Source organism: Alnus glutinosa, chromosome 5 (genome assembly GCF_958979055.1).
Source record: "Alnus glutinosa chromosome 5, dhAlnGlut1.1, whole genome shotgun sequence".
Taxonomy (NCBI): Eukaryota; Viridiplantae; Streptophyta; class Magnoliopsida; order Fagales; family Betulaceae; genus Alnus; species Alnus glutinosa.
In genome coordinates this window covers 24,397,699-24,423,615 of record NC_084890.1, presented here as the reverse complement: position 1 = coordinate 24,423,615, position 25,917 = coordinate 24,397,699, and the positions used below count along the sequence as shown (strand labels likewise).

The window sequence follows — 25,917 nt, the reverse complement described above, 5'->3', positions numbered from 1 at the left end:
AACAAATGCAAAGGCTAGTAATCTCCTCAACATCCTTGAAAAACCTCGACTTTGGCCAACCGCTAGTAATCTCGCAAAGTCAAGAGTTGTGTACTGATTGATGTAGGTGTTTTGAAAAAGTGAATACCTAAAAATAGAAAATTCTTATTTTTTTTTTAACTATTTTGGCTAATAAATTTGTTAGATTTTTCTGAACTCCAAAATCACGAAAAAAATATTCAAATGGACCAAAAAGACCTCATGGAAAGAAGCAAACTTTCATGAGAATTCCGGGAGGTGAGGAGGTCAATATATCGCGAGAAATTGATTGAGTAAACAGGCCCAGAGCAGGCTTTTGCTGGACTCTACCACCTTCTTAAAAGTCTAAAGATGGGATCCACCGCTCTAGTCTGTCAAAGCAGTGCTTTTAGCTTCTGAAGTACATCCATGCCTCTTCAAATTTTAAAAAAGTGAAAAGAAAAGGATCATTTCCCTTGAAGAAAACTACTGATTCCTCAACACTCTTGCATTTAATATCACCTATTTTCTCATTCTTCTTTCTCCATTTTTCAGTGCGGAGAGAAAACTGAGAAAGATAAGAGAAGAAAGAGAGATAGAGAGAGCCTAGAGTGGCAACATTTTGCTCCGTTTCTTTTTAGTTTAAGCTAAAGAGAGACCTTGAAAGGCTTTCTGACAGAGCAAGGGTGAGACAAAGCAACTATGACAAAGAAATCATGGTCTTTGCAGTGCCTTCTCTTCATTGGGGGATGCTATCTGGGTATGCTCTATTTCTTGTTATAAGTTAATTCCCCTTCTTTTTTTTTTTTTTTTTTAAATAACCGGGTGTACTCCGGACTTCGCTTCGACTAGATTCCCGATAGACCGTGCAACATGTCATTTCACACGGGTCGAATAAAGCTAAGCTTTTGTTTGTGGGTATCGTTCTAAAAGATTTTTTATACTTAAAAAAAAATCGAACCTTAAATCTGATGCTTCGCGAGTCACCTGACCAAGGGACTTCCTTTGTATTTTCTTATTCATGTGCATGGGTTTAATTTGTTAGGTTTTTCTGAATGTGTGGTGGTTACTCATTTTTTCTGTATATTTTCTCCACTGTTATTCACTTCTATATTCTACTTGTTAAATTCCTGGCACTTGGTTTATATTTTGTTAGGTCAAAATACTGTTAGTTTGTTTGTACCCCTAAAATACTTATTTTTAGATTTCTTTTACACGGAATATAAAATTATTTTCTTATTGATATATCTCACGGAGGCAGACATTCTGCATTGCATATTATTTTTTAATTTATAGTAAAACAGTGGATAAACTAATAAACATGTTCACTTAGCTCTAAAGCTTCTCTTATCTTTATCTAATCATCTTTCTTACATTCCTATAGGGCATGTTTGGGTAGTATAATTTTTTTTTTAATATTTTTTATTTTTATTTTTGAAATACATGTTTTGGTTGTTTTGCTAAATTTGAATTTTATTAAGATTTTATTCAATTTTTATTAATTTTATCTCAAGTTTTCTAAACCATCATAACATAATTTCGGAAAATAAATTTTATAGTAAAGAATTGTAGAATAGAATAACAAAAAATCGCACACTTAAACGTGCCCTACATTACTAAGGACCCGTTACGCCAAGCCTAGTAAATGAACATTCTGATGGCAATCGTTACTGCCATCATTACTACTTTCGAGTGATTTGGTTTAGGTGGTGTAAAAAAATTGTATATAGTACATGCGCTTTAATTTTTACGACGGACGAGTTTAATTTTAAGTTTTTCATTAAAAATAAAGAAAAATTAAATCTGAGCAGTTCAAAAAATTACAATAATTCCTTTTATCGTACCTAAGCCAAATTTGCTTTTGGCTGCCCATTTAAACGGCTCCTGGTTGGCCCCATGGTGTACTCAAGATTCCAAAATATTGTTTTTTAGTATTCTGGGATTCCACCTTGTTTCTTCTCACAAGGGGGTTCCATGGACCTCGGAGATTGAATAATTTTTTAATCTCTTTTTCTAGCTCTATTTCTCATTTATGGCAATGTGATTTTTTTTTTTCGAAAAAGTACATGCTCATCTTAAACTATTAGGTAATTTGCAATATTTTCTCAAACTTTCAATCGAAGCAACGTCGTTCCAAACTAGCAAACAAATTGCAATGTACCCTCTGTACTAAAAAAGACAAAAATACTTTTTAAAAAATTATAAAAAATACAGATTTATATATATATATATATATATATATATATATATATATATATATATATATATATATATATATATATATATATATATATATATATATATATATATATATATATATATATATATATATATTTTTTTTTTTTTTTTAAAAACTGGTGACCTACCCACGACCATCGTTGGTCACAAGACCAATGGTCACCATTTTTTTTTTTTTTTAATCAAATTTATAATGGTATGTCTTTTCGAGAATTTATAGGAGTATTTTTGTCTTTTTGAAGGTTAAAAGGCGTATATTTCAATTTTTCGATAGTGTAGGAGGGACATTGCTTCAAATGAAAGTTTGATAAAACATTGCAAATCACTTGATAGTTGAAGGGGTATCTATACTTTTCCTTAATTTTTTGTTTACTGAAGACCCCAATGCAACCCAGAAAGGACTATTACTTGCTACCTAATGGAAGACACCAAGACAAGTTTTGTTTGCTTGGAATGAAATATATCAAGGACGCTTTAGAATATAAAATGAAAAGGTGGTGGGGTTCATACACTTTACTTCATGAGTGCACCTTAGTAGATGCTACTCGAGCCCCAAATCCATGTTTTTTTATTATTAAGGATCACTAAAGAATAAGAGATGTAAAAAGATCATTTCTCAAAGATTAAACATGTTCCCAAAGACGGTTATAGCCCCATACCTTAACTTTTTGATGTAGGGTCGGTGTGGTTCAAATAGGTACATCAAAGTCTTCATTGAAAAAACTGTGTCAATCTCCTAACAATTAAGAGCTTTAATGGCTATCTAGAACCTAAAAGAGCCTGTATGCTGAAAGGCATGATTAAATATTATTAACTACTCTTTTTGAGATTTTGTTCTTTTAATTTCTAGGCTTGCATGGAAAAATCAATCTTTCTAAATCTGAATTATCCTGGATTTCAATGTATTTGTAGTTTTTGCTGAATAACAATGATAATTAGTTCCCAAAACCTTGAAAAACAAAAACAAAAAGCTCTTCATTAAATTGGGGAGGGCTGCCGGATCAAATTTTACTCCTCACTTCCACCGGCTTATTATCATGTATGGTTTTCAATTATGTTTATAAATCTGTCTAGCAGATTATGATGATTTCCCTTATAATATAAATATTTGTTTTTTTTTAAGGGTAATTGAATTGTGTGAAGTTCAATATGATATATGAATCCTTCTACAAAAATGTGGAACATGTTGAATAAATGTATATGATGAAGCATGATCAGCTTATGATCATCACTACTATGTTTCCCTTTAGTTTTGACAGCAGGAGCTGTGGTGCAAGAGAAGGCAGACACAGCAATTCCAGTGACAACGTTGTCACCTCCAGAAGGCAACACAACATTCCTTGACGGCACGACATGGTGTGTGGCTCATGCCGGGGTCTCTCAAGTTGATTTGCAGAATGCTTTAGACTGGGCCTGTGGACTGGGGATGACAGACTGCAGAGAAATCCAAGACGGCGCGGCGTGTTTCGAGCCGGACACTCTCCTCTCTCATGCCTCCTATGCTTTCAACAAGTATTATCAACAGAACGGGAATTCTGATATTGCTTGCAATTTTGGAGGAACTGCCGTTGTAACTAAAAATAACCCAAGTAAGTTATACCTTTTTACCTTCTCTCCCCGGCTTAGTGTACATTGTGCAATGTATTTATATATAATTAGAAAGGGTGTGGGATTAATGTGTTGGAAAATAGTTACAGAAATGTATGGCTGCTGAGAATTTTACATGGATCTGAAAAACTTAGGTAAATTCTCTGAATAGTTTGGTTTAAATTTTTAAAGAATTTTTCTTTAGATTCTCTCAAAAAAAGGAAGAGAACTTCTTTTGAAATATTTTCGCTAGTTTCTCGAAGTACTCGGGCACTTGCTTTTCGAAACTACAAAAGGTTTCATTTTGGAGGTTAGAAGGTATCTAGAAATAGTTGACATTTCAAATTTGCAATAATTTTAGTGGCTCTAAGAAATTATCATTACATAATGCTTTCTAGAAAGAACTTCATCGTGTAGGAAGGGATGGATTTAGTGAACATTCTAACATTCTCCCTGACTTGTAGGTTCATAATAGATAGAATATTTAGTTAAAATAAGAGATGAATGACAGAAATAAGGTTCGAAGTCAAGACCTAAAAAAAAGTCTCGTTTTCATTAAGTATTAGAGAAACATGCTTTAATGTTTTACTGTTTTGTGGTTTGGGGTTGGAATGGAAACCATACTGATAAGTCTCACTGCTGTTCATTGCAGGTTATGGAAAATGTGTCTACACCACATCTGCGTATGTTCATTGTGTTCGCTTTGAGTTTGCTGCATTACAGCATTACTCAATATGAGTAAAGCTAGAAATTATATTTTTATCCAACAATTATCTTATAGTTTTGACGTAACAGTTCCAACAAACCCATGAATAAATTATTGTTCAAAAAAACATAAATTTATAAAGGTCGGTTGGAACTGCCACGTAGTCATTATGAGATAAAAATGTGGTATCTAGTATTACTCTCTGAAAGTTACACGTACATTTTGAGAGCAGATGTAATTACATAATCTCATTATTAACTAACATATTGTTTTGGTATATCAGATCTCTAGTCTCTTCAGCACCTCCATTGTTCAAGCATTGTCCAAGCACCATGGGGTGGAAACTTGCTGTGCTTCTACTGCTTTTGTATTTGGGGTCAGTCAATCTGGCACTCTTAGTAAAATTGATCTAATCTGCTCATTCCAAACTATTCAATGCTATGGAAAGAGTCAAAGAGAGAAGCTAGCAGGAGGATTTTGGGCATGATTAGATTAATATTTTTGTTGAGTTGCCAGAAGAAAATGAAAAAAAAGCAAGCATTTTGTAAATGTGGTTTGTTAAAAATATTCCTGTCTTTGTTCTTAGGTTAGGAATCTAAAGCTGAGCAAATCTCTCTTTTCCTTTTACTGTGTTCCCATCATCGCCATCAAAAAATTTGTTCCCATTATGCTTTATCAAGTTCTGTCTAGCAGTCTAGGAGATACTTACTAAAAAGAAAATATTTTGTCCAGGAGTTGCGTGTATCTCTGCCTGTTAGCTTTCGTTGTTTCTGTATTGGATATACACATGGTAACTTCAGGCATACCCATTCCAGATGTTCTTTGCTAAGGTAATGGAACCACCCCCACTCCCTAAAGAAAAAGAGAAAAAAAAAAAATTGTTAATAAAATCTTTTAGCATATTTAGGTTTTTTTTATTTTTTATTTTTATTTTTTGGATGGTTTTTTCTTAAAAAACAAAAAATCAATGTAGTCTTGGCCTCTTTATAATTTTTATTTTTTATTTTATTTTTTTTAAAATAATATTTAGCCTTTTTTTTTTTTTTTAAAAAAAAAAGAAAAGAAAAAAAGAAAAAAAGAATTACATATGGTAAGATTTTAAATGTAACTTACAAATGTATAAAAATTGGAGCGAAATATAATTGAAAAATACTCCATGCACTTATAAGTGTTTATTCCTTATGCAATTAATAGCGAAAACCGTCATTAAATTTTGGATTTAACAATGAATTTTATATGTAGTATTTTTTTATATAATTTAAAAAAATGTTATAATACTTTCAAGTGATCACTCTCTTGTATATGATGCCTTGATATGACGGTCAAAATAATTATTAAATGACACATATACTATTTTATTCAATAATAATTTAATGCTAAAGAGTAAGCACTTGATAGAGATAATGGACGCCTAAAATTAATATTTTAAAAAGTAAAAATAACAGGCCCCATCTCCATGCATTTCAATTTATCACGAGATGATTAGAGACGATAAGAATGAGATAAATTAAGATGAGACGATAGGCAATGGTGAATCTGGAAAGTCAGAAATTGGGTATTGCGGGTCCCACAAAGGATCTTTGCTTTTGCGTGTCGTGTCAAATCCAACATATATATTTGCACAAGAAAACATAAAACAATCAGACTTTGTGTTGTCTCTGCTCTCTGGTCTCCGCTCTCTCTCCATGCACTCTCGGGCAGTGTTTCCTGCTTCTGCTTGCGCGTCAAGATCTGAAAAGCCATTTTGTTTTCCACAGCCTTTTTCTCTTTTCCAACCCACGATATCTGGAAAGAAAATGAGAGAATGTTTTTATATTTCATTTTCACTAATTTTCTTATTCTTTATTTATTTTTTATTTTTAAAAATTAATCACTGAATTTTATATTATTTAAGTGTGAGAGATTATACGTTCACTGTTTCGGTTTATCTTTTGTACTGAATTTATAGGACATGCAAATTCAAGGATTGATTTATTGGAGATGTTAAAATAACATTTTTCTTATTTAAATATAAAAAAGAAAAAGAAAAAGAAAATTATATTTAGGCTTTAGGTTTTATCTGATTTGAATTTAATCATTGAATTTTCAATTTCAAGAATAAATTCTTTAGGTTTTGCTCAAATTGAAAAGAGTAATGATTCACCACCACCCAAAATACTACTTTTCACCACATTGTCTATGTAGCAAGGTGGTCCCCCACCTACTTTTGAGTTTTTTTATTTATTTTATTTATATTTATTTCAAATGGAAGATCACCTTGACAAATAGATAAAATGATGAAAAGTAGTATATTTGAATGGTGGTGAATCATTACTCAATTGAAAATAGGTTATTCTGTCACTTTATTGTCAAAGTTAATGTGTCACATGTGTCTCATTTGACACGCTAGCATCCATGTTAACCCCTGATTGCAATGCCACATTATAACAAATCATTCATGAAAAAAATTAATGTTATTGTGGGATTGCTCGTTTGATTCTCAGATTTGGTGTCTTTTTAAGTTTCATGCATTATATTGATTAGTTTTTGTCGGTCTTTTGTTTTGTTTTGTTTTATTTTTGTTTTTGTTTTTATAAATGACTTGGTACTTGCTGATGTGACATTGCATTAGGTTGTTGATGTGTGAACAAATCGTTAACTTGACAATAAAGTTTTAGATGGACCTATTTTAAATTTGGGCAAAACTTAAGGATTATATTCTTAAAATTGAAAACTTAATGATTAAATTCAAATCAATTGAAAACTTAAAGGCAAAATATAATTTTTTTTTCCCAATAAAAAATCATTGTAATATATTATTTTGGTTGTAAAGGGTATGATAGAATCTGTTCAAAGCAAGAATAAAGAAAATTTAATGATTTAGCCGATCTGTTGGAGATGCTCTCAAGGAGATCTTAGATTGTATTTATTTTTATGTGAAATAATACCGAGACCTCAGTGATATTAAACTGACTGAGTTTTCGCAAAGAACCAACTTTTCCTTTATAGTCTTGTGAGTACTATAACAGCTACCAGTTTTATAAACTTTGTTTGAAAAACCCCAATAGCTAATACATCAAACACCGACTAATAGAAAACATTTAAAACATACTATGTAGCTGTTAACATATATAGAATTTCCAGTCATCCCACTTTGGAAGTTTCTACATTTAAACTCATCTACTATATATTACTTTTGATCGGTGGCTTAGACATATGTGCACACGATCACTCCATTACAGAATTCATGCCTACACATAAGTCTTAAGCAAGAAAACATGCAATCTAGTTTAGTTGTATTAAGACATCCACATTTTCTGAATTAGGCAACACTAAGCCTACATCATCAAGCATATTACCTTTGAATGTTAGTGTGATCATGCGAGTACTAGAATGAGACTCTATTATACAAGCATGTCTTAGCTGAAGAACAATGACAACTCGCGTGGCATTACGTAGATGTTACCATCCCATAACACCATGCCTACTCCCAACAGCGTATTGCCATTGATCAGCAACTCGTGTGGTATTACATAGACAATGGCATCTCTAATTCTAGGCAATGCAATCATCTACGCACTCTCAAACTCAATGCATTTAAGTCATGCAACCATTTGATAGAAATATACATAAACTCTTTTCCATTGAGACTCTTATGCAAACTAATACGTCTAGCAAAAACTACAATATACATATCATGAAAACAACACACACAAATACACCACGATATCTGTATGCCAATGCAAGTATCCTGGGTTCCGGGCCCGAAGAGTAGAGTCCCGGGCTCAAGAGAAGAGCTCCTAGCTCAAGAAACCGAGTCTCTGACTCAAATCACCGAAGAGCCCCGAGGTCCAGTGATCGAGTCCTGACTCAAATATCCGGGTCCTTGACTCAAGATCTAAAAAGCCATTTTGTTTTCCACATCCTTTTTCTCTTTTCCAACCCATGTTATCTGGAAAGAAAATGAGAATGTTTTTATATTTCATTTTCACTATATTTTCTTACTTTTTTTTTAAAAAAAAAATAAAATAAAATTAATCACTGAATTTTATATTATTTAAGTGTGAGAGATTATACGTTCACCGTTTCGGTTTATCTTTTGTACTGAATTTATAGGACATGCAAATTCAAGGATTGATTTATTAGAGATGTTAAAATAACATTTTTCTTATTTAAATATAAAAAAGAAAAAGAAAAAGAAAATTATATTTAGGCTTTAGGTTTTATCTGATTTGAATTTAGTCTTTGAGTTTTCAATTTCAAGAATAAATTCTTTAGGTTTTGCTCAAATTGAAAAGAGTAATGATTCACTACCACCCAAAAATACTACTTTTCACCACTTTATCTATGTGGGAAGGTAGTCCCCCACCAATTTTTGAGTTTTTTATTTATTTATTTATTTTTTATTTTCAAATGGGGGACCACCTTGACATATAGATTAAATGATGAAAAGTTGTATATTTGGATGGTGGTGAATCATTACTCAATTGAAAATAGGTAATTCTGTCACTTTATTGTTAAAGTTAATGTGTCATATGTGTCTCATTTGACACGCTAACATCCATGTTAACTCCTGATTGCAATGCCACATTATAACAAATCATTCATGAAAAAAAATAATGTTATTGTGGGATTGCTCGTTTGATTATCAGATTTGGTGTTTTTTTTTTTTTTTTTAAGTTTCATGCATTATATTGATTAGTTTTTGTTGGTCTTTTGTTTTGTTTTGCTTAACTTAATTATTGATGATTTGAGTTCTTTTACTTCACATGCTTCTGATTCTAAATCTATTCTATTGTTATTAAGCCTGTGGTAGTAGATACAACTTGTTTAGATAATTCTTGCTTATTTGACGGTGTGAAGCCTAAATCCAAGGAATTAAGAACACAAGGTAAGTTTGTTCCTACTTGTCATTATTGTGAGAAGATTGGTCATATTAGACCAAATTGTTATTTGTTGAAATCTCACAGGCCTTGGAATAAGCATGTTGCTCCTAAAAAGGGAAATATTGCGAAACTTTCTTCTGATAAATATGTTCAGCCCTATAAGAGACATTTATCTCAAGAAGGTAAGAGCTTTGTTTTGTGTAAAAATGCTAACATTAAAATTGTAGAGCCTGTCAAGAAACATTTCAGCAAACGAAGTCAGCCTACCTGCCATCACTGTGGTGTCACAGGACACATTAGGCCACATTGTCATCAGATCCGACATCAAAAGCCTCGGATCAAGAAGCAAGAGCAAAAGACAGGTAAGTCTAGCTCTAAACCCTCCAAGCTTCATCATGCTTCTCGACAAAAGCGGCAATACCCTCAAAGGGGTTCTCCCTCATGCCGTCACAGTGGCAAGAATGGCCACATCAAGGCCAAATACTTCAGAGTGAAGCCTCACTGCCCAAGGAAATTCAGATCTATGAAGGGCTTGTCTACATGATGAAGAATGTCCTAGTTATTTTGGACAAATTGGACATGGCTTACAACCCTACCTCTCAGATAAATAAGATATGGATAAGGAAGGATGAGCCTATTCACCCTTTGAAGGGGAGTGGACTCACCTAGTAAAGGTGAAGTCACACCATGCCTAGGATTTTGATTCCTAAATCCTAGTGCATGTAAGGTACGTTTGCATTGCATTGTTTATCATGCCATATCTTATTCATGCCTTACATTCTATTTGAGGAACCATTTATTCTATCCCTATATTTTCTCTCGTTGTCTTAAGAAATTTCTTTAGGTACTATTTGGGGATGACAGAAAAAGCATGTCGGGCGGCTGCTTTTCTGTCTTGGTAATTCCAAACCTCTCTTCCTGAGGTCAAGTTTGCTATTACCTTACATGCTAGGACTAGATATTATGTCTTTTGTCCATAGGCATGTTTTTGTTGTTTTATTTTTTTTCAACATAAAAAAAAAAATATTGGTGGAGAAGATGCATAATTTTTATTTATTTATTTTTTCTTTTGAGAGCTTTTTAGATATTGCATGTCTTTTTGCTTGATATCTCAGTTCATTGTACATTAATTAAATATGCTTATATATGATTGAAAGTTTATACTTGATATATGCTAAGTTTTCTTGTGCATCTTAATGTGACGACCTTTTTTTTTTTTTTTTTTTTTTTTTTTTTTTTTTTTTTGCAAATTATTTGCATAAACATTAATATCTTAAAATATAAACGGATCGGATCTTCACAGTGGCATGACGATGTGTCGCAAAGCTAACATATGGTACATGCTCCATATCATGTTCCTAATAATCAGAGTATAACATATATCTATCTATGAAGCGGAAAATATAAACTTGAATAGCGGAAATCCTAACTTATACATCTATCACAAATAATTACAACAAAGTAGGGTTGGCAATTTTTGACACGACCCGCGAATCCGACACGAAAAAACCGGGTTTGAGTTTGTTATAATCGGGTTCGGGTCATAATCGGGTTGACCCGATTATGACCCGATTATAATCGTGTTTGGCGGGTCAACCCGCGGGTCAACCCGCCAACCCGATTATGACCCGATTGCACGGGTTGACCCGATAACACGATTACCCGCCAACACGATTATAACCCGATTACCCAGGTTGACTCGCCAACACGATTATAACCCGATTTAAAAAAAAAATTGAAGGTTGAAACATGTGAAAACAGTGAAATTGATGCCGTGTCGGGTAAACGGGTGACACGTTTTTTAGTCGGGTTTGTCGGGTCGTGTTCGGGTTACCCGATTATTAATCGGGCCGTGTTTGGGTCACGTGTCACAACCCGATTAATAATCGGGTCGGGTTCGGGTTGACACGTTTATATAATCGGGTCAGTCGGGTTGACCCGAACCCGACCCGTGAACCCGAATTGCCAACCCTACAACAAAGAGCCATTTAACATCTATCTGTTTAAGTCTTATCAACACAATAATTACATAACAATAATGGCTCGACAATACAAGTGTCATAGGCGACCCGAGCCATAAATCCAAACGTATAAAACAGTAGACACCCGTGGTCCGACAATTACAACTATCGCGGCGAGCATCAGTCATAATATCCCAAGTATACTTCTACAATACCATCAACTACGACTGGAGTACCTGCAGCCAAAGGAACATCATCTATACGGTTGTGAGAGTCGCCACATCCGTATAGGTGAAAGAATAAGTTCACCGTCTTAGTACATAATACCGAGACCTCAGTGATATTAAACTGGCTGAGTTTTCGCAAAGAACCAACTTTTCCTTTATAGTCTTGTGAGCACTATAACAACTACCAATTTTATAAACTTTGACTGAAAAACCCTAATAGCTGATACAACAAACACCGACTAATAGAAAACATTTAAAGCATACTATGTAGCTGTGAACATATATAGAAGTTCCAGTCATCCCACCTTGGAAGCTTTCTACATTTAAACTCATCTACAATATATTACTTTTGATCGGTGGCTTAGACATATATGCACACGATCACTCCATTACAGAATTCATGCTCCTACACACAAGTCTTAAGCAAGAAAACATGGCATTTAGTTTAGTTGTATTAAGACATCCACATTTTCTGAATTAGGCAACACTAAGCCTACACCATCAAGCTTATTGCCTTTGAATGTTAGTGTGATCATGCGAGTACTAGAGTGAGACTCTATTATACAAGCATGTCTTAGCTGAAGAATAATGACAACTCGCATGGCATTACGTAGATGTTAGCATCCCATAACACCATGCCTACTCCCAACAGCGTATTGCCATTGATCAACAACTCGCGTGGTATGACATAGACAATGACATCTCTAATTCTAGGCAATGCAATCATCTATGCACTCTCAAACTCAATGCATTTAAATTATGCAACCATTTGATAGAAATATACATAAGCTCTTTTCCATTGATACTCTTATGCAAACTAATACGTCTAGCAAAAACTACAATATACATATCATGAAAACAACACACACAAATAGACCACGATATATGTATGCCAATGCAAGTCCCCTGGGTTCCAGACCCAAGAGTAGAGTCCCAGACTCAAGAGAAGAGCTCCTGGCTCAAGAAATCGAGTCTCTGACTTAAATCACCGAAGAGCCCCGGGGTCAAGTGACCGAGTCCCTGACTCAAATATCCGGGTCCTTGACTCAAGTATCCAAGTCCCGGACTCAAGTTGTAGAGCCCTTGGCTCGAGTATTCCCCAAGATTGTATAACCATGCACCAATGCACAATGCTCCAAAACAGTTTATGATAACACTCTCAAATCTACAAACATGTCACAACATCAATTTCTCAAACACCAAATACAGTATTTAAAATTCGCAACCACAGCACAAAATCACACAATTCATTCTACACTCCACATACAATATACAATTTTCCAAAATATCATTGATAAGTTTAACATACTCGAAAGTACTCAAATCATCCAAAACAGATATATTCAACATACAATTGATTCGGATTTATAAAACAACATATATATTTTGCAATTCATTAATATATGAAAATAATAGTTTCTCAGTGAGTAGAATACTCACCTTTACTGCATTGGACTCATGACTCGAACATCCCACTGGATTCTAGTCACTTGGACACAACATTGGAGAACCAATTAAAGTCTCCAATTATGACACAAGCCTGCAAACATTTATAATGTCAGACTAGCTATTGAATTCCATACTCTATGACACATACACTACCCGCATGCTCACACGTCGCCTTACTTGCTTCTAAGGCTAGCTAAGTATCCTAGATTATTATTAGGTTATCATTCAGGTTTAGGTTCATATTTATTCATCTTATTATCTGAGTTACGCTTACTATTTTATTAGTCTACTTATTGTTATTAAGTCGCATCATTATAGTTAATCCTTTTTATATCTTCTTGCTTATTTACTAATTTAACCTTATACATTTAACCCATATATATGCATATGTACATATACACATATGACGCTTAAACCTCAAGCTACATATCAAGAACCAACCATGAATAACAAGACCTTCCCTCCAATTTTCATTAACATAATCTCCCTAAACAATATTCTTAGAAACCACTCAACCACGAACATTAACCTCAATCTCTAACAAATAATCATTAACCATTTATCATTAAACTACCAATCCAAATCAGATTTGAATTCCATTAAAACACTCATCAAAATCAGCACATACATTTCTCAAAACTCAAACTATAAATCACCAAGCTAATCCCTAAAATACAACATCAAATGTGGCAAGATTTTTCTTCACATCGAACCATCAAAATTTCAACAATCATAAACCTCAATCATCTACCAAATTCCTTTCCAAAACTGGATCTAACCAACCCAACATTCTATAATTTATAATAGGGCATTAACCAAAAACTAACACAATTATCCCCAATTTACAAACACAAACCAGATCTGGATTTCCATCAAAATACCCTTCATAATGACTTTTCATTCAAACATCAACCACTTACAATAAAGCATCAATCATAGGTTATCAAAATTAAGAATCAAAACCCATAAAATAAACACTATTCGGCCAACACAAAGAACCCCAACCAAAATTTGTTCCACAACAATAACAATCCCCATAAAATTAGTCTTCTAAACCAATAATCATAATAACTCTAAGATTCCAACTTAGATCAAACTCCAAAGGGATCCATCAACCATGATTCTAAAAATACAAACCAAAACCTGATTAGAATCATCAAGACATAAATATATCATCATAAAACTGGGATCCCTTGAGGCACACATTATACGGCCAACACACAAGAAAATACCAAGAAACCCTAAATTTTCTTCCTAAATAAAACTCAACCAAAACCCAAAGAGGACCCAATCTAAAAATTGTAATTAAAACCTTAAGCGAATCAGTCAACAATAACTGAAAATTACCAACGCAACAAACCCATTCGAAACCCAAATCTAAGAGCTAAAGGAAAACATGATTTTTACCTCATTGATGATTCCTGTTAACACTGAGAAAGCCCACCAGAAAAGCGCTACTAGAAACCCCACGAAAAGTCGCCAACGTCAATTTAGTACCACCCACTGGCAATCGGACCCATTCCAAAAATTGCACCTCTTGGTCTCTCACGGGTTCGGTTTTTGTGTCTCTGGTTCTCTTTTGGGCTGGGGGTGTGTGTGTGACGGGGAGAGAAGAAGAGAAGAAAGGAGTTGGGGGAGAGGGGCTAGTGTGCGGAAGAGAAGGAGAAAAGGAGAAGAATGAAAAAGGAAGAAGAAGGGAGAGGCATCGGGGGAGAAGAGAACGCGCGTTGGGGAGAGAGGGAGAAAAAGAAAGGAAAAGAAAGAAAAGGGATAAGGTGAAGGACATATGTCACAAGCTAAGTGGTTGGAAAGAGATAATGAAATCCTCCACAGCCAACCAGGTAATGACACATGGCAATGAGAGATTTCTTTTATTTAAAACCCCAACCTCCATAAATTACAGCAGGAACCCCAAATCTATTAATTCTATCATTTAACAATTATTATTTGACCCCACATTTAATTTAATTACTCTCTACCCATACACTTAATTAATTGTTCACTAGGTTCCATTATTATTAATTATTCTATTTCTATTATTTCATCTTAGACTTATTTTATTTCAACAATGAATATTATCACTTAGAATATAATTATTAATCCCATCTATTTATAAATATAATTTATTAATTGCTAAATGCCCTATTTATTTTCTTGGTCTTTACACTTAATGCTAGATAGTTGCTTTTCTCATGCGATGAAAAAGCTATATGCTAAACTCAAGAAGTGTGAGTTTTGGTTGGAAGAAGTCTCGTTTCTAGGCCATGTAATCTCAAAGGATGGGATAGCTATTGCTCCAAGCAAAATTGAAGCAGTAACCAAATGGGAACATCCAACAAATGTCTATAAGATCCAAAGCTTCTTAGGACTTGCTGGATATTATCAGAGATTTGTAGAAGGGTTCTCTAAGCTGTTGGGTCCCTTGATTGCTCTGACGAAGAAGAACACTCGCTTTACTTGGGATGACGAGTGCGAAGCAAGCTTTCAAGAACTCAAGCAAAGGCTAGTGTCTGCACCTGTCCTTACTCTTCCCATGGAGTTAGAGAAATTTGTTATTTATAACGATGCATCTCGCAAAGGACTAGGTTGCGTACTCATGCAGCAAGGCAAGATAATCGCCTATGCATCTAGACAATTGAAGAATCATGAAAGAAATTATCCTACTCACGATCTAGAGCTTGCAACAATAGTTTATGCCTTGAAGATTTGGAGACACTATCTGTTTCGAGAGAAGGTTGAAATCTATACCAATCATCAAAGCCTGAAGTACATCTTTACGCAAAAGGAATTGAACATTAGGCAACAGAGATGGCTAGAGCTTATAAAAGACTACAATTGCTATATCCTATACCATTCAAGAAAAGCAAATGTGGTTGCTGATGCCTTAAGTAGGAAATCGCAAAGTGGCACCCTAAATGCTTTATCTACTCCGGATAAGCTTGCTCAGCAAATAGGGATGATTCAGCTGGATGTTACTCTAACTGAAGAACAAGCCACTCGTGTAACACTCGTAATCCAACACTTAATAGCAGATAGGATTAAAATTGCTTAGGAGAATGATCTCGAGTTACAAGAGCTCATGGAGAAAACTAACCGCGGCGAAGCCTCTGGCTTCCACTTCACGAACGATGATCTGTTAAGAATTGGAGACGTTAGAACTGCTATACCAAATGACGCAGAGTTGAGAAGAGACATTTTAGATGAAGCCCACAAGACCAAGTATACCATACATCTGGGGAATACCAAGATGTACCAAAATCTGAAGAAGAAATTCTGGTGGCGTGGCATGAAGTGTGACATTGCTGAATATGTAGCCCAATGCCATGTGTGTCAACAAGTGAAAGCTAAACATCAAAGACCTATGAGACCTCTTCAACCTTTTAGCGTCCTAGAATGGAAATGGGATCAAATTACCATGGACTTTGTGGTAGGTTTCCCGAAGGCACCTAGTGGCCAAGATTCCATTTGAGTGGTGGTCGACAAACTCACCAAAAGTGCTCATTTCATTCTGTTCCATATCACGGATTTAGTGCCGAAGTTGACTGAATTATACATAAGAGAGATTGTCAGGTTACACGGGATACCTGCCTCTATTGTGTCTGATAGAGACCCCAGATTTACTTCATGATTCTGGACATGCCTACACGAAGCAATGGGTACAAAGTTGAACATTAGCACGACCTATCATCCTTAGACCGACGGCCAATCAGAAAGAACCATTCAAACTCTAGAAGACATGTTGAGGTTATGCGTACTTGACTTTAAAGGTAAGTGGATTAAATATTTACCTTTAGTTGAGTTTGCTTATAACAATAGTTTCCAGTCAACTATTGCTATGGCACCATATGAGGCTCTCTATGGGCACAAGTGTAGATCTCCATTATATTGGGACGAAGTTGGCAAAAGACAACTGATTGGGCCAGAAATTATACAAGACATAAAGGACAAAGTCGCACTTATCCAGAAGAAGATGTTAACAGCTCAAAGCAGGCAAAAAAGCTACACAGATAAGAATCACTGTAAGCTGGAATTTGACATTGGTGACCTTGTATACCTAAAGGTTTCACTAATGAGAGGTGTGATGCAGTTTGGCAAGAAGGGAAAGCTAAGCCAGAGATTTATTGGCCCTTTTGAAGTGATAGAGATAGTAGGCCTAGTGGCGTATAAGATTTATCTACCACCTGCTCTATCTGGGGTACACGATGTATTTCATGTATCTACTCTAAGGAAGCATGTACGTGACCCATTGCACATTGTCGATTTGAGCTATTGCAAGTCCAAGAAGATCTTAAGTACAAGGAGTTGCCAGTTCAAATTCTAGATCGCAAGGAACAAAAGCTTAGAATGAAGACCATTCCATTGGTTAAGGTCCTTTGGTGAAATCACAACGTAGAGGAAGCATCATGGGAACTTGAGCATGATATGAGAAATAAATATCCACATTTGTTTTAAGGTTTGGAAATCCTTCGCAGTATTATTGTGTGAGTGATATACAACTGTGATATATATATATATATATATAGTTTGATAGTGTTATCTTTTCAGGGAACTTGAGCAAATGGATCCATTAGGGAAACCAGCTGAGGAAGATAATATAGGTAGTCCTGATGATACTATGGCTGCGGTCGAACCAATAATAGAATACAAGATCAGGGATCCTATATCGGGGGTAGGTCAGTATGACCCGATGGATGAATATTTTTGGATGCAGTAAGCTGTAGAGAATAATCTGATAAATAATGAACTTATGATGGGCCTCATGATCCAAATGCATCACGCAAATGGATGGGGTGGTCCAGAGGGTTACTTGGCTCCGCATGTTCTTGATCAGCATGATGAAGGGCAACCTGAAGGTTTGGCTCCGCTCGATCCCAGAGATGAGATTTCCCTAGCACGTCCTGAGTATGTCTTTAGTGATGCTAGGGACTTAGGTAAGTACTTATTTATTCTAAATATTTAGAATTATTTTAACATGTATGTTAGGATTTAAATTTCGATATAACACCCAAGAAAAATAAACTACTTAAAATTCTAATGAATTGATATATTATATAAATATATTGGTTAATGCATATATAAATATATATATACTGGATGCTATCTATGATTTAATATATATATATAAATGAAGGATATTGGTGAATTAGGAAAAATACCTATGCATAGTTATGGAGCCGACCGACCTGTAGACTGTAGTTCCAGTGCAAACCGTGTACAAATAGCATGTAGATGATTTTTGTTAGGAATTCATCATTGCCTAAATCTGATATTTTGGATAATGCATGAACCTATAACGTCTTATAGAAGCTTATAATTAAGATAGAACTAATAAATTAGTTAGATAACAAAGTTAGTTAAGAATCAATTCTAGTTAGAAGAAGATAAGAGATATTAAGAAATGAAATGATTATTTCCTATCTTCTAATAGCCTCCACCGAACACTTGTATGCACCCTATCCGTGGATTCATTTTGTTTAGATAGATCCAGACCATCCAAGCTTCTATATAAGAAAATAAGCATCGATCGTTCCCTGGAAAACGGAAAACCAACTCTTCAAGAGTCTCTCTGCAACTTGATTTTTCTCCTCAGTTTAGAGCAGAAACTTAGCCAATGAAACACTCCTATTCTCTTGGTTAATCCCTTAGTCAGAAATCAAACCAAACAGAGAAGAAGAAACTTCATTTTTACACCCTGTAGTGAGCTACGACCAGCAGCAAAAACAGAGCACAAAGCTCTCTGTTTTCTTCTCTTCATTTCCTTGCTGTTTTGATTTTCTACAGCACAAGAAACACACCCATTTTCTGTCCTATCACTGAACAAACCTTTTGGAAATCAGAACATCATCCTTTTCTTCTCATTTGCAAGTTACAGTCTTTGTAGAAGAACAAAGCATGCAATTCTGTTTTTCTGCTGCACCATTCGGTCTTGTGCTAATAACCATGGAGAAAATGACTCTTCTCTATAGCTCAAACCAAAAATTGAAGACAAAGCTTTCAAACTTTCCTGTTGTTCATGTCAGTAACTCAAAAACGGAAGAAAAGCATTCTCTTGGTCTCTCTTTGATTCGGCCAGCATCTCTCTTAAAAGAAAAAAAATAAAGAAACTCTCCCTGTTCCTTTGAACTCGTGGTAAGTGTTGTTTCTTGTTCTTTTATTTACTTCTTTTGGTTAAGAAAAGTGGAATGATCTCCCTATCTCTTTTTGGTTGGACTAGTGTATAAAAATATATCTCTCTCTCACTCTCAGTTGGATAGCAGCAAGGTGGTGCAATTCCTTTTGGTTTTAGAAGCCTTGGTAAACCTTTGAACTCTTAGTTTATGTTTTATCACTTTAAGCCTTTAAAAGGAAATAAAACATGTGTGATTATTTGTGAAGTAGACATGTGTATGTGTTTCATAAAAAGTGAACGTGTGTGTGTGTTTGTGAAATGAACTGTGTGTGATGGTGAAAGAGATGGGTGTGTGTGTGTGTGTTTGTAAAGTGAACCGTGTGTGTGTGTGTGTATAGACATGTGGGTGTTATAGGCTTGTGTGTGAATTGAAAAACGTGTGTGTGTGTGAAAGATATGTTTGTGTGTATGTGAGAGGCGTGTGTGAGTTTCAAAGGTGTAGTTTACCGAATGAAAGCAATATATGTTGGGGTTTGATTCCTACACTTCACCGGTACAACAATCATACAACAACTCATCACATGGGGGTGGGCCTTATACACTGGGCCCCACCCCATGTGAGGGGTTGTGTAATTGTTGTGGTGGTGTTGTAAATTTATCATTTTCCATATATGTTTGTGTATGTGAGAGCCGTGTGTGAGTTTCAAAGGTGTGTTTTACCGAATGAAAGTAATGTGTGTGTGTGTTGTTGGGTTAATTTGTGATAGTGAAAATATTTTACTGTCCAAATTTTATAAAATTAAAAGAAAGATTATCTTAATTTATGCCATTATGAAAGTATAAAACTCATTATTTACACTAATGAGGTTATTATGTTTAATTTATGCAAAAACATGGATATGTTTTAATGATAATGCCATTAAAATGCCCGTGTTAGTTTAGGGATGTTTGAGGCAATAATTTTATAAATGTCATAATAATGCTTATCGTGCTTTGTATAAAATATAAAATAGTTGAAATAATGCTCTCTTAGATGTAAAGGTATTCAAAACGCATATTGTGATAAAATGTGTTTTTAGAAGATAATAATAATATTGTATGTTTAGTTTATATGCTGAAATAATACTTGAGATAACATTTAGGTATAGTATTTAATTACAAAGCTATAAATGACAAAGATAGTAAAATAGCATTATTATTTTAGTAATGTGTGTATTGATTTATTATCACATGAATAAATATTGCATTGCAGTGAACACACCTGTGTGTGTGGAAATTTCCTGTGAAGCAAGAGGCTATAAGTATAAAATACTTATTGAGGGTAATACTGATTTCAATAGTGTTATGTTTATGTTTTATTTAAATTGGATGCGTGTGAATGGTTATTGCATACTGAGAATAATAAACTTATTAATATTGTGATGAATGTATCCCAAAGGTTCAGGTTAGTGACGGCTGCCTGTGCCGAAAATAATAATAAATAATATTGAGAGGAACGACTCTGCTAGTACGAAAATATGTAAATAAAAAGTAATGTAAGAGGAAAGGTTCTGAGGATAATCGCTAATCGAGTAACGGCTCAAAACGAGTGGAGTGAAATCACTATATTAAACTGTTTAATACTCTGCATATAAAACTGTCATCTCATCATTATGTTATCTCTCCCTTTAAATAAGGCATAATACATCATGTTATTGAAAAACAGTTGACTCACTTATGTATATATGAGGCTATGGTGTTATCCACTATCCCATAGACGACGATTGTGCAGGAACTGAGAATGATGAGTACCAGGATTACCAGGATCCTTATACTGATCCTGATTACATAGATGAGGCTATCTAGTGTCTCCTACCTTGTGATGGACTTACTGAATAGTTTATCATTTATGATAATGTTAGGACTTATTTTATGCATTCTCTAATGATTTGTGTTTTATTTATGGTTTGTATAATGACAATAATTATGTAGAATTAGTGCCGCATGTGGCACTTATGTTACCGCTTTTAGTGTATATTTATTATGTAAGACACTTTAATTATTTTAATGCATCTTGAGGTATTTTAGTCAAAGCTCTAAATGTATTGTAAGGAAATTATCCTTATTATTTTATTTTTTTTTAAAAAAAGATATTCATATTTTTCACTACGAGATTTATTGTCTCTGAAATAGTAATGACACGTAATTATCCAGATATAATTATTTACGGCCTTGTTGTAAAAAGCGGGTCATTACAGTTAGTTTTATTGGCTTCATTCTGTTAACAAAATCATTATCATGTAATGTTGTTGTTTTAACAGGGATACCATATTATTTCAGAATCATTAAATATTCAGAGATCATTTTTCTTATATGGAAATGGCCTTATTATGACAAGTTTCAGTGTCACAAGCTTCAAGAAGGCAATTTCAGAGTTCTAGGAAGATTCTGCAAAATTTCGGATCCCTTGTTCTCGTCTAGACGGTCTAGTGAAGATCTGGACGCCTTCCTGTGTCAAGAAGATTATGATAGCTTAGCGTGCATCCGTCCGGACATCAGGGCAACACTGTCCGGACGCTCTTCAGATTTCGAGAAGAATCCAGACTCTGCAGACACAGATTGGGAAGACAGCTTGCAACTGTCCGGACGCTGGGGCAATACTGTCCGGATGCGGCCTTAATAAGGAAAGGCGGTTGCACAGTTCATCGTCTGGGCGCTCTCTACCTCCGTCCGAACGCCACCTAGAGAAAACCGAATCAGTGTCGATTTAGGTCTTCCAAAGCCTATAAATAAAGGCATCTAGGCATGTATTATTTACAGAATTCGGTATTGAATTCTCTAGAGCTTAGATAGGGTGTTTAGGTAGAAATTGTGTAAAATCTGCTAGCTCTTTAAGAGGTGCCCGGTGTGTGATATTGTTTGTGTGAAGTCTAGCTTAGGGAGGAGCGCTAATCTAAAGGAATCCATTGAAGACCTCTTCAGGTAAGAGACCTGGTTGGGAAGCGTTCGTGTATAGGTACACGTCAGAGTGCAAGGTACGATTGCTGCATCGGGGTATGTGAGTGTTACTGCTTTGTTATTAGCTTTGTCTTTAGAAAAGTGAAATTCCTGGGTTTGGCTGCCTCGGAGTGGTTTTTCTCTTAATTGAGTTTTCAATTCGTTAACAAAATATGTCTTATTTAAATTCCACACTTTAATATTTTGTTACACATTATTCACACTCACTCACACACACACACACACACACCGTAAATTAGAAGTCTTTATATTTTTCAGTTTCTTTCCATACCTAGGCAGCACCGAAACATACAATATTTTCTCCAGTTTGGCAGCAGAGAAATGGATGGGCAATTTGTTTCCATGCACAATTGACAGCACCGAATTAACACATACGTGATTCTTTCCATGATAGGCAACCGACGCACGTTTTTATTGAGAATACATGTTGCTGACCGAGCAACACCAAAGAAAGCCCTAAGCCTTGCAATGTTTACATATTTCCTTCTTTCTCTTGTAAACGTGTGGATGTGAGAGTCGGAAGTTTGAGAATAATTTTAGAGCAGTTCTTGGGTTGTTTTACAGGATCATTTTACATGTTTTCTTCTTATACTCTTTTTCTTTTGTAAGTCATTCATGTTTGTTATATTTTTAATTCAAGTTAGCATGTAGCTTTTAGTCATGAGGGGATAAAATCTTCAACTAAGGTTGAAGATGAAACCTCGCCAATGATTACACTCACATTCTTGTTATTTTATTTTATACAATTTCGATGTTTACCAAAATGTTGTTCAAGTCCAATTTAATTAATTGATTTATTTCTTTTCATTGAATATTGTGATGATCGTTTGTTAAAAGTTGGATATTCGATGTGTTTCAACCGATGGATACATTGAATCATTCGATTGAAAGAAGATATCCATTGTGATTTGTTTATCAAACGGATACAGTGAATAATTTGATTTCAATTGGCTCTTCGTTGTGATTTGTTTAATGGTTGGATTCATGGAATGATTTAATATGTATTTTTATTGAACTTTGAATAATGAATAAGGCTTATTTGTTTATCGGTTGTATGAATAAAATACAAGAATGTGGTGTTTGATTTGGCAAGGTAGATTCTGAAAACCTTAGTGCTTTCCATCAATTGTTTCTAATTTAGTTTTATTTAGTTTATTTTTTTGCAAAAAAAAAAATCCCAAACATTTGGAACTAGGTTTAGGTAGGATTAGTTTAAATAGAAATTGATTTTTACAACGCAATTCCCTGTGAATTCAACATCGCACTTGCACACACACTATGTTGCATATGATTTGTGTGCCAGTGAGTACTTTAAATTTCACAACAGGTACATTCTCAATTTTTGGTAAGTTCTTATTTTTCAGGGCAAAACATCTTTTTCATATTTAGTCAATTTTTTAGTAACTTGTTTCTTCCTTGGTATTTCAGTTTATTGTCAAGATGGCCACATTATGGCGAAACTTCCAGAGGCATATGAGCGCCAATTCTTCGCCTGAAGTGATCGAGATGCAGGCCCAGATCACAAGCCTTGGGAATGAGGTTGCAAGTTTGAGGGGGTTGGAACCAAAGGTTGCTCGGCTGCAAGATCCTGAAGGTCCGAGATCAGGAAATTGCTGCCCGAGATCAAACAATTGCTGCAGACAAACGGCAGTAAGAGAGATTTCGTCGTGAGGCCTGGGAAGCAAATGCTCGAGAGGTCGAGGCACTTGCTCAGCTAGCCGACGAGAGTGAAATCAAAGATAACTTGGAAGAGGAGCTTGGTTCTTCTCGGGCTCGAGTTTCAATGTTAGAGATGGTCTTTATGCTGCCAAGATTGCTAAGGAGAAGGCCGAGGCGGAGAAAGAAGAGGCGATGGCCGAGAAGTAAGAGGCAACCGAGCTACAAAAGAACGCTGAAAGCCAATATAAGAGACTTCGACGGAAGTACAATCATTACAAGAACAAGGCAAAACGTCTCTTGAAGCGGCTCTCCTTCGTTCCATGGCTTTGGGACCTAGGCTGGGCTTTGGGTTTCAATTGGGGATTTGAGAACTTCAGGAATTTAGTTCTCAATCCCGATTGGTTTGACATCCAGCCCGAGAACGTGACTTTTACATTTCTGCGCGTCCCGGATCAAGGAATACTAGAGCTTGAAGGCTTGGGAGTGCAATTTTTTTTGGATGTCCCGGACTGGAGTAAAAATGCTCTGAACCCTCATGGTGGCATTCATCTTCTTTCGAACATTGCTTCCAAGCCCACATCCAACGGTGTAATAGAGAGTAGAAATGCAACCGAGGATGAAGATGGGATTGAGGGTGAAGATGCCGAGGAAGTCTTGTAAACTTTTGTGCCTTTTTTTTTTTTTTTTTTGAGTTTGATGTTGTTTGTTTAGTAAGTTATGATGGTTACCTAGCTACCCCCCAATAAGTTAGACAAATAGTAATTCATCTAAGTTATTTCCGAGAGAATATTTTAACCAAGTAAATCATAACTTAATAAATCATGTCTGAGCTACCCCCCAAACAACTTAGGCAAACATTCATTTGTCTGAGTTATTTTCGATGGAAGTGGGCTTGCAGTCTTCTACGCGGGCCAGGCCGGTTTGAGTGGGATTTATTCCCAACAAACATCAATATATGAATTGTAGCAAGATAAATTAAAACCTTAAGGAGACATCATTATGGCTTCAATCGAACCCTAACAAAAGTAATTAAATACAACTAATTCAGACTAAAAATATATACATAAAGAAATTAAAGAAAAGAAGAAAGAAAAATCAAAATCCAACTTGAAGTAGCCTTTGATCCTTTCCAAAGCTTGTGTGTCTTTCTTCAATGTGGTCTAGAAATCCTAGAAAAATCGGAAATTAGTCTATGATTTGTGCCGATTTCTCTTTTTTGCAGCAAAAAAATTCAAAATTGATTTGGAGTTGGATCTTTCCAAAAGTGAGTTTGTGGACTTCAATATTCTTGCAAACTTGTTCTAAGCTTGAAATTTGATGTATTTTAAGTGATTTTCTTCCAAAACCTGTAAAATGTAAGAAAAGACAAAAACAACACAAACTATCAAACTGTAACAAAACTAAGAGATTAACATATATGAATTAAGGGGTTTGAATGTGTAACATTCAGCACTTATCAGTTGAGAGAATGGAAGATTTTAAAACTAGAAAGAGAGAGCGAGAGATTGAGAGAAGATAACAAGAGAGAGAGAGAGCCGGTGAGAGAAGTGAATTTTTTGGACTTGGGTGGTGCGGTTTGGTGGCAGTGGTGCTTGGTCCACCATTTTCGTGATTTAACGAGGTTGACTGACGGGATGAGGTTTTGGTAAGTAAATGATAGTTCGATGCAGTCGGGTGGTGACAGTGTCTGTTCTTAGGAGCATATTGACAGGGGCTGATAGTTCATGGGAGAAAAATATAATTACCCCAAGAGATTATAATCATCATTTTCATTATTGTCATACATCTTTCATACACCTCTCCCACACTTCATCCTATGTAGAATTCCTTTTTTTTTTTTTTTTTTTTTTTTTTTTTTTTTTTTTTTAAATTGTTCATTCTATCTCCCACAAAATGAAAATAAAAATAAAAATGACACCACGTAGGATGAGGTGTTGGAGAAGTGTATGAAAGATGTAGGAGAATCGTTTCTCTATTGCCATTATTTTTTGACAATCTTATAACTACTATAAGCAATGCAGTTGGTATGTTTAAGGCTAGACAATTAATACATTTTAGGGAAAAGTACACATATCCTCCTCAAACTACCACCCAATTGTCAATGTACCCCCCAAACTACCAA

At 35.0% G+C, this 25,917-nt stretch overlaps 1 protein-coding gene and 1 long non-coding RNA gene across 2 annotated transcripts; one reads left to right on the top strand and one right to left on the bottom strand.

Annotated features, from left to right (window-relative positions):
- The first annotated feature begins 462 nt into the window (after positions 1 to 462).
- LOC133869752 (major pollen allergen Ole e 10-like) lies at positions 463 to 5,196 on the top strand. The gene is made up of 4 exons (XM_062306830.1): positions 463 to 757; positions 3,486 to 3,824; positions 4,475 to 4,505; positions 4,812 to 5,196. Exons 1-4 carry the CDS (start codon positions 700 to 702, stop codon positions 4,939 to 4,941), a joined length of 558 nt encoding a protein of 185 aa, XP_062162814.1. The 5' UTR covers positions 463 to 699; the 3' UTR covers positions 4,942 to 5,196.
- Positions 5,197 to 10,941: 5,745 nt separating this feature from the next.
- Positions 10,942 to 14,747, bottom strand: LOC133869693 (uncharacterized). Its single transcript, XR_009900500.1, has 3 exons — positions 14,438 to 14,747; positions 13,022 to 13,121; positions 10,942 to 11,611 (listed from the first exon to the last, which is right to left on the bottom strand). It is a non-coding gene; the product is annotated as an uncharacterized LOC133869693 (long non-coding RNA).
- Positions 14,748 to 25,917: the final 11,170 nt, after the last annotated feature.

Coding starts and splice junctions, on each gene's coding strand:
- LOC133869752 (XM_062306830.1), top strand. CDS start 700: ATGACAAAGAAATCATGGTCTTTGCAGTGCCTTCTCTTCATTGGGGGA. Junction 758..3,485: donor CATTGGGGGATGCTATCTGG/GTATGCTCTATT, acceptor GTTTCCCTTTAG/TTTTGACAGCAGGAGCTGTG. Junction 3,825..4,474: donor TGTAACTAAAAATAACCCAA/GTAAGTTATACC, acceptor TGTTCATTGCAG/GTTATGGAAAATGTGTCTAC.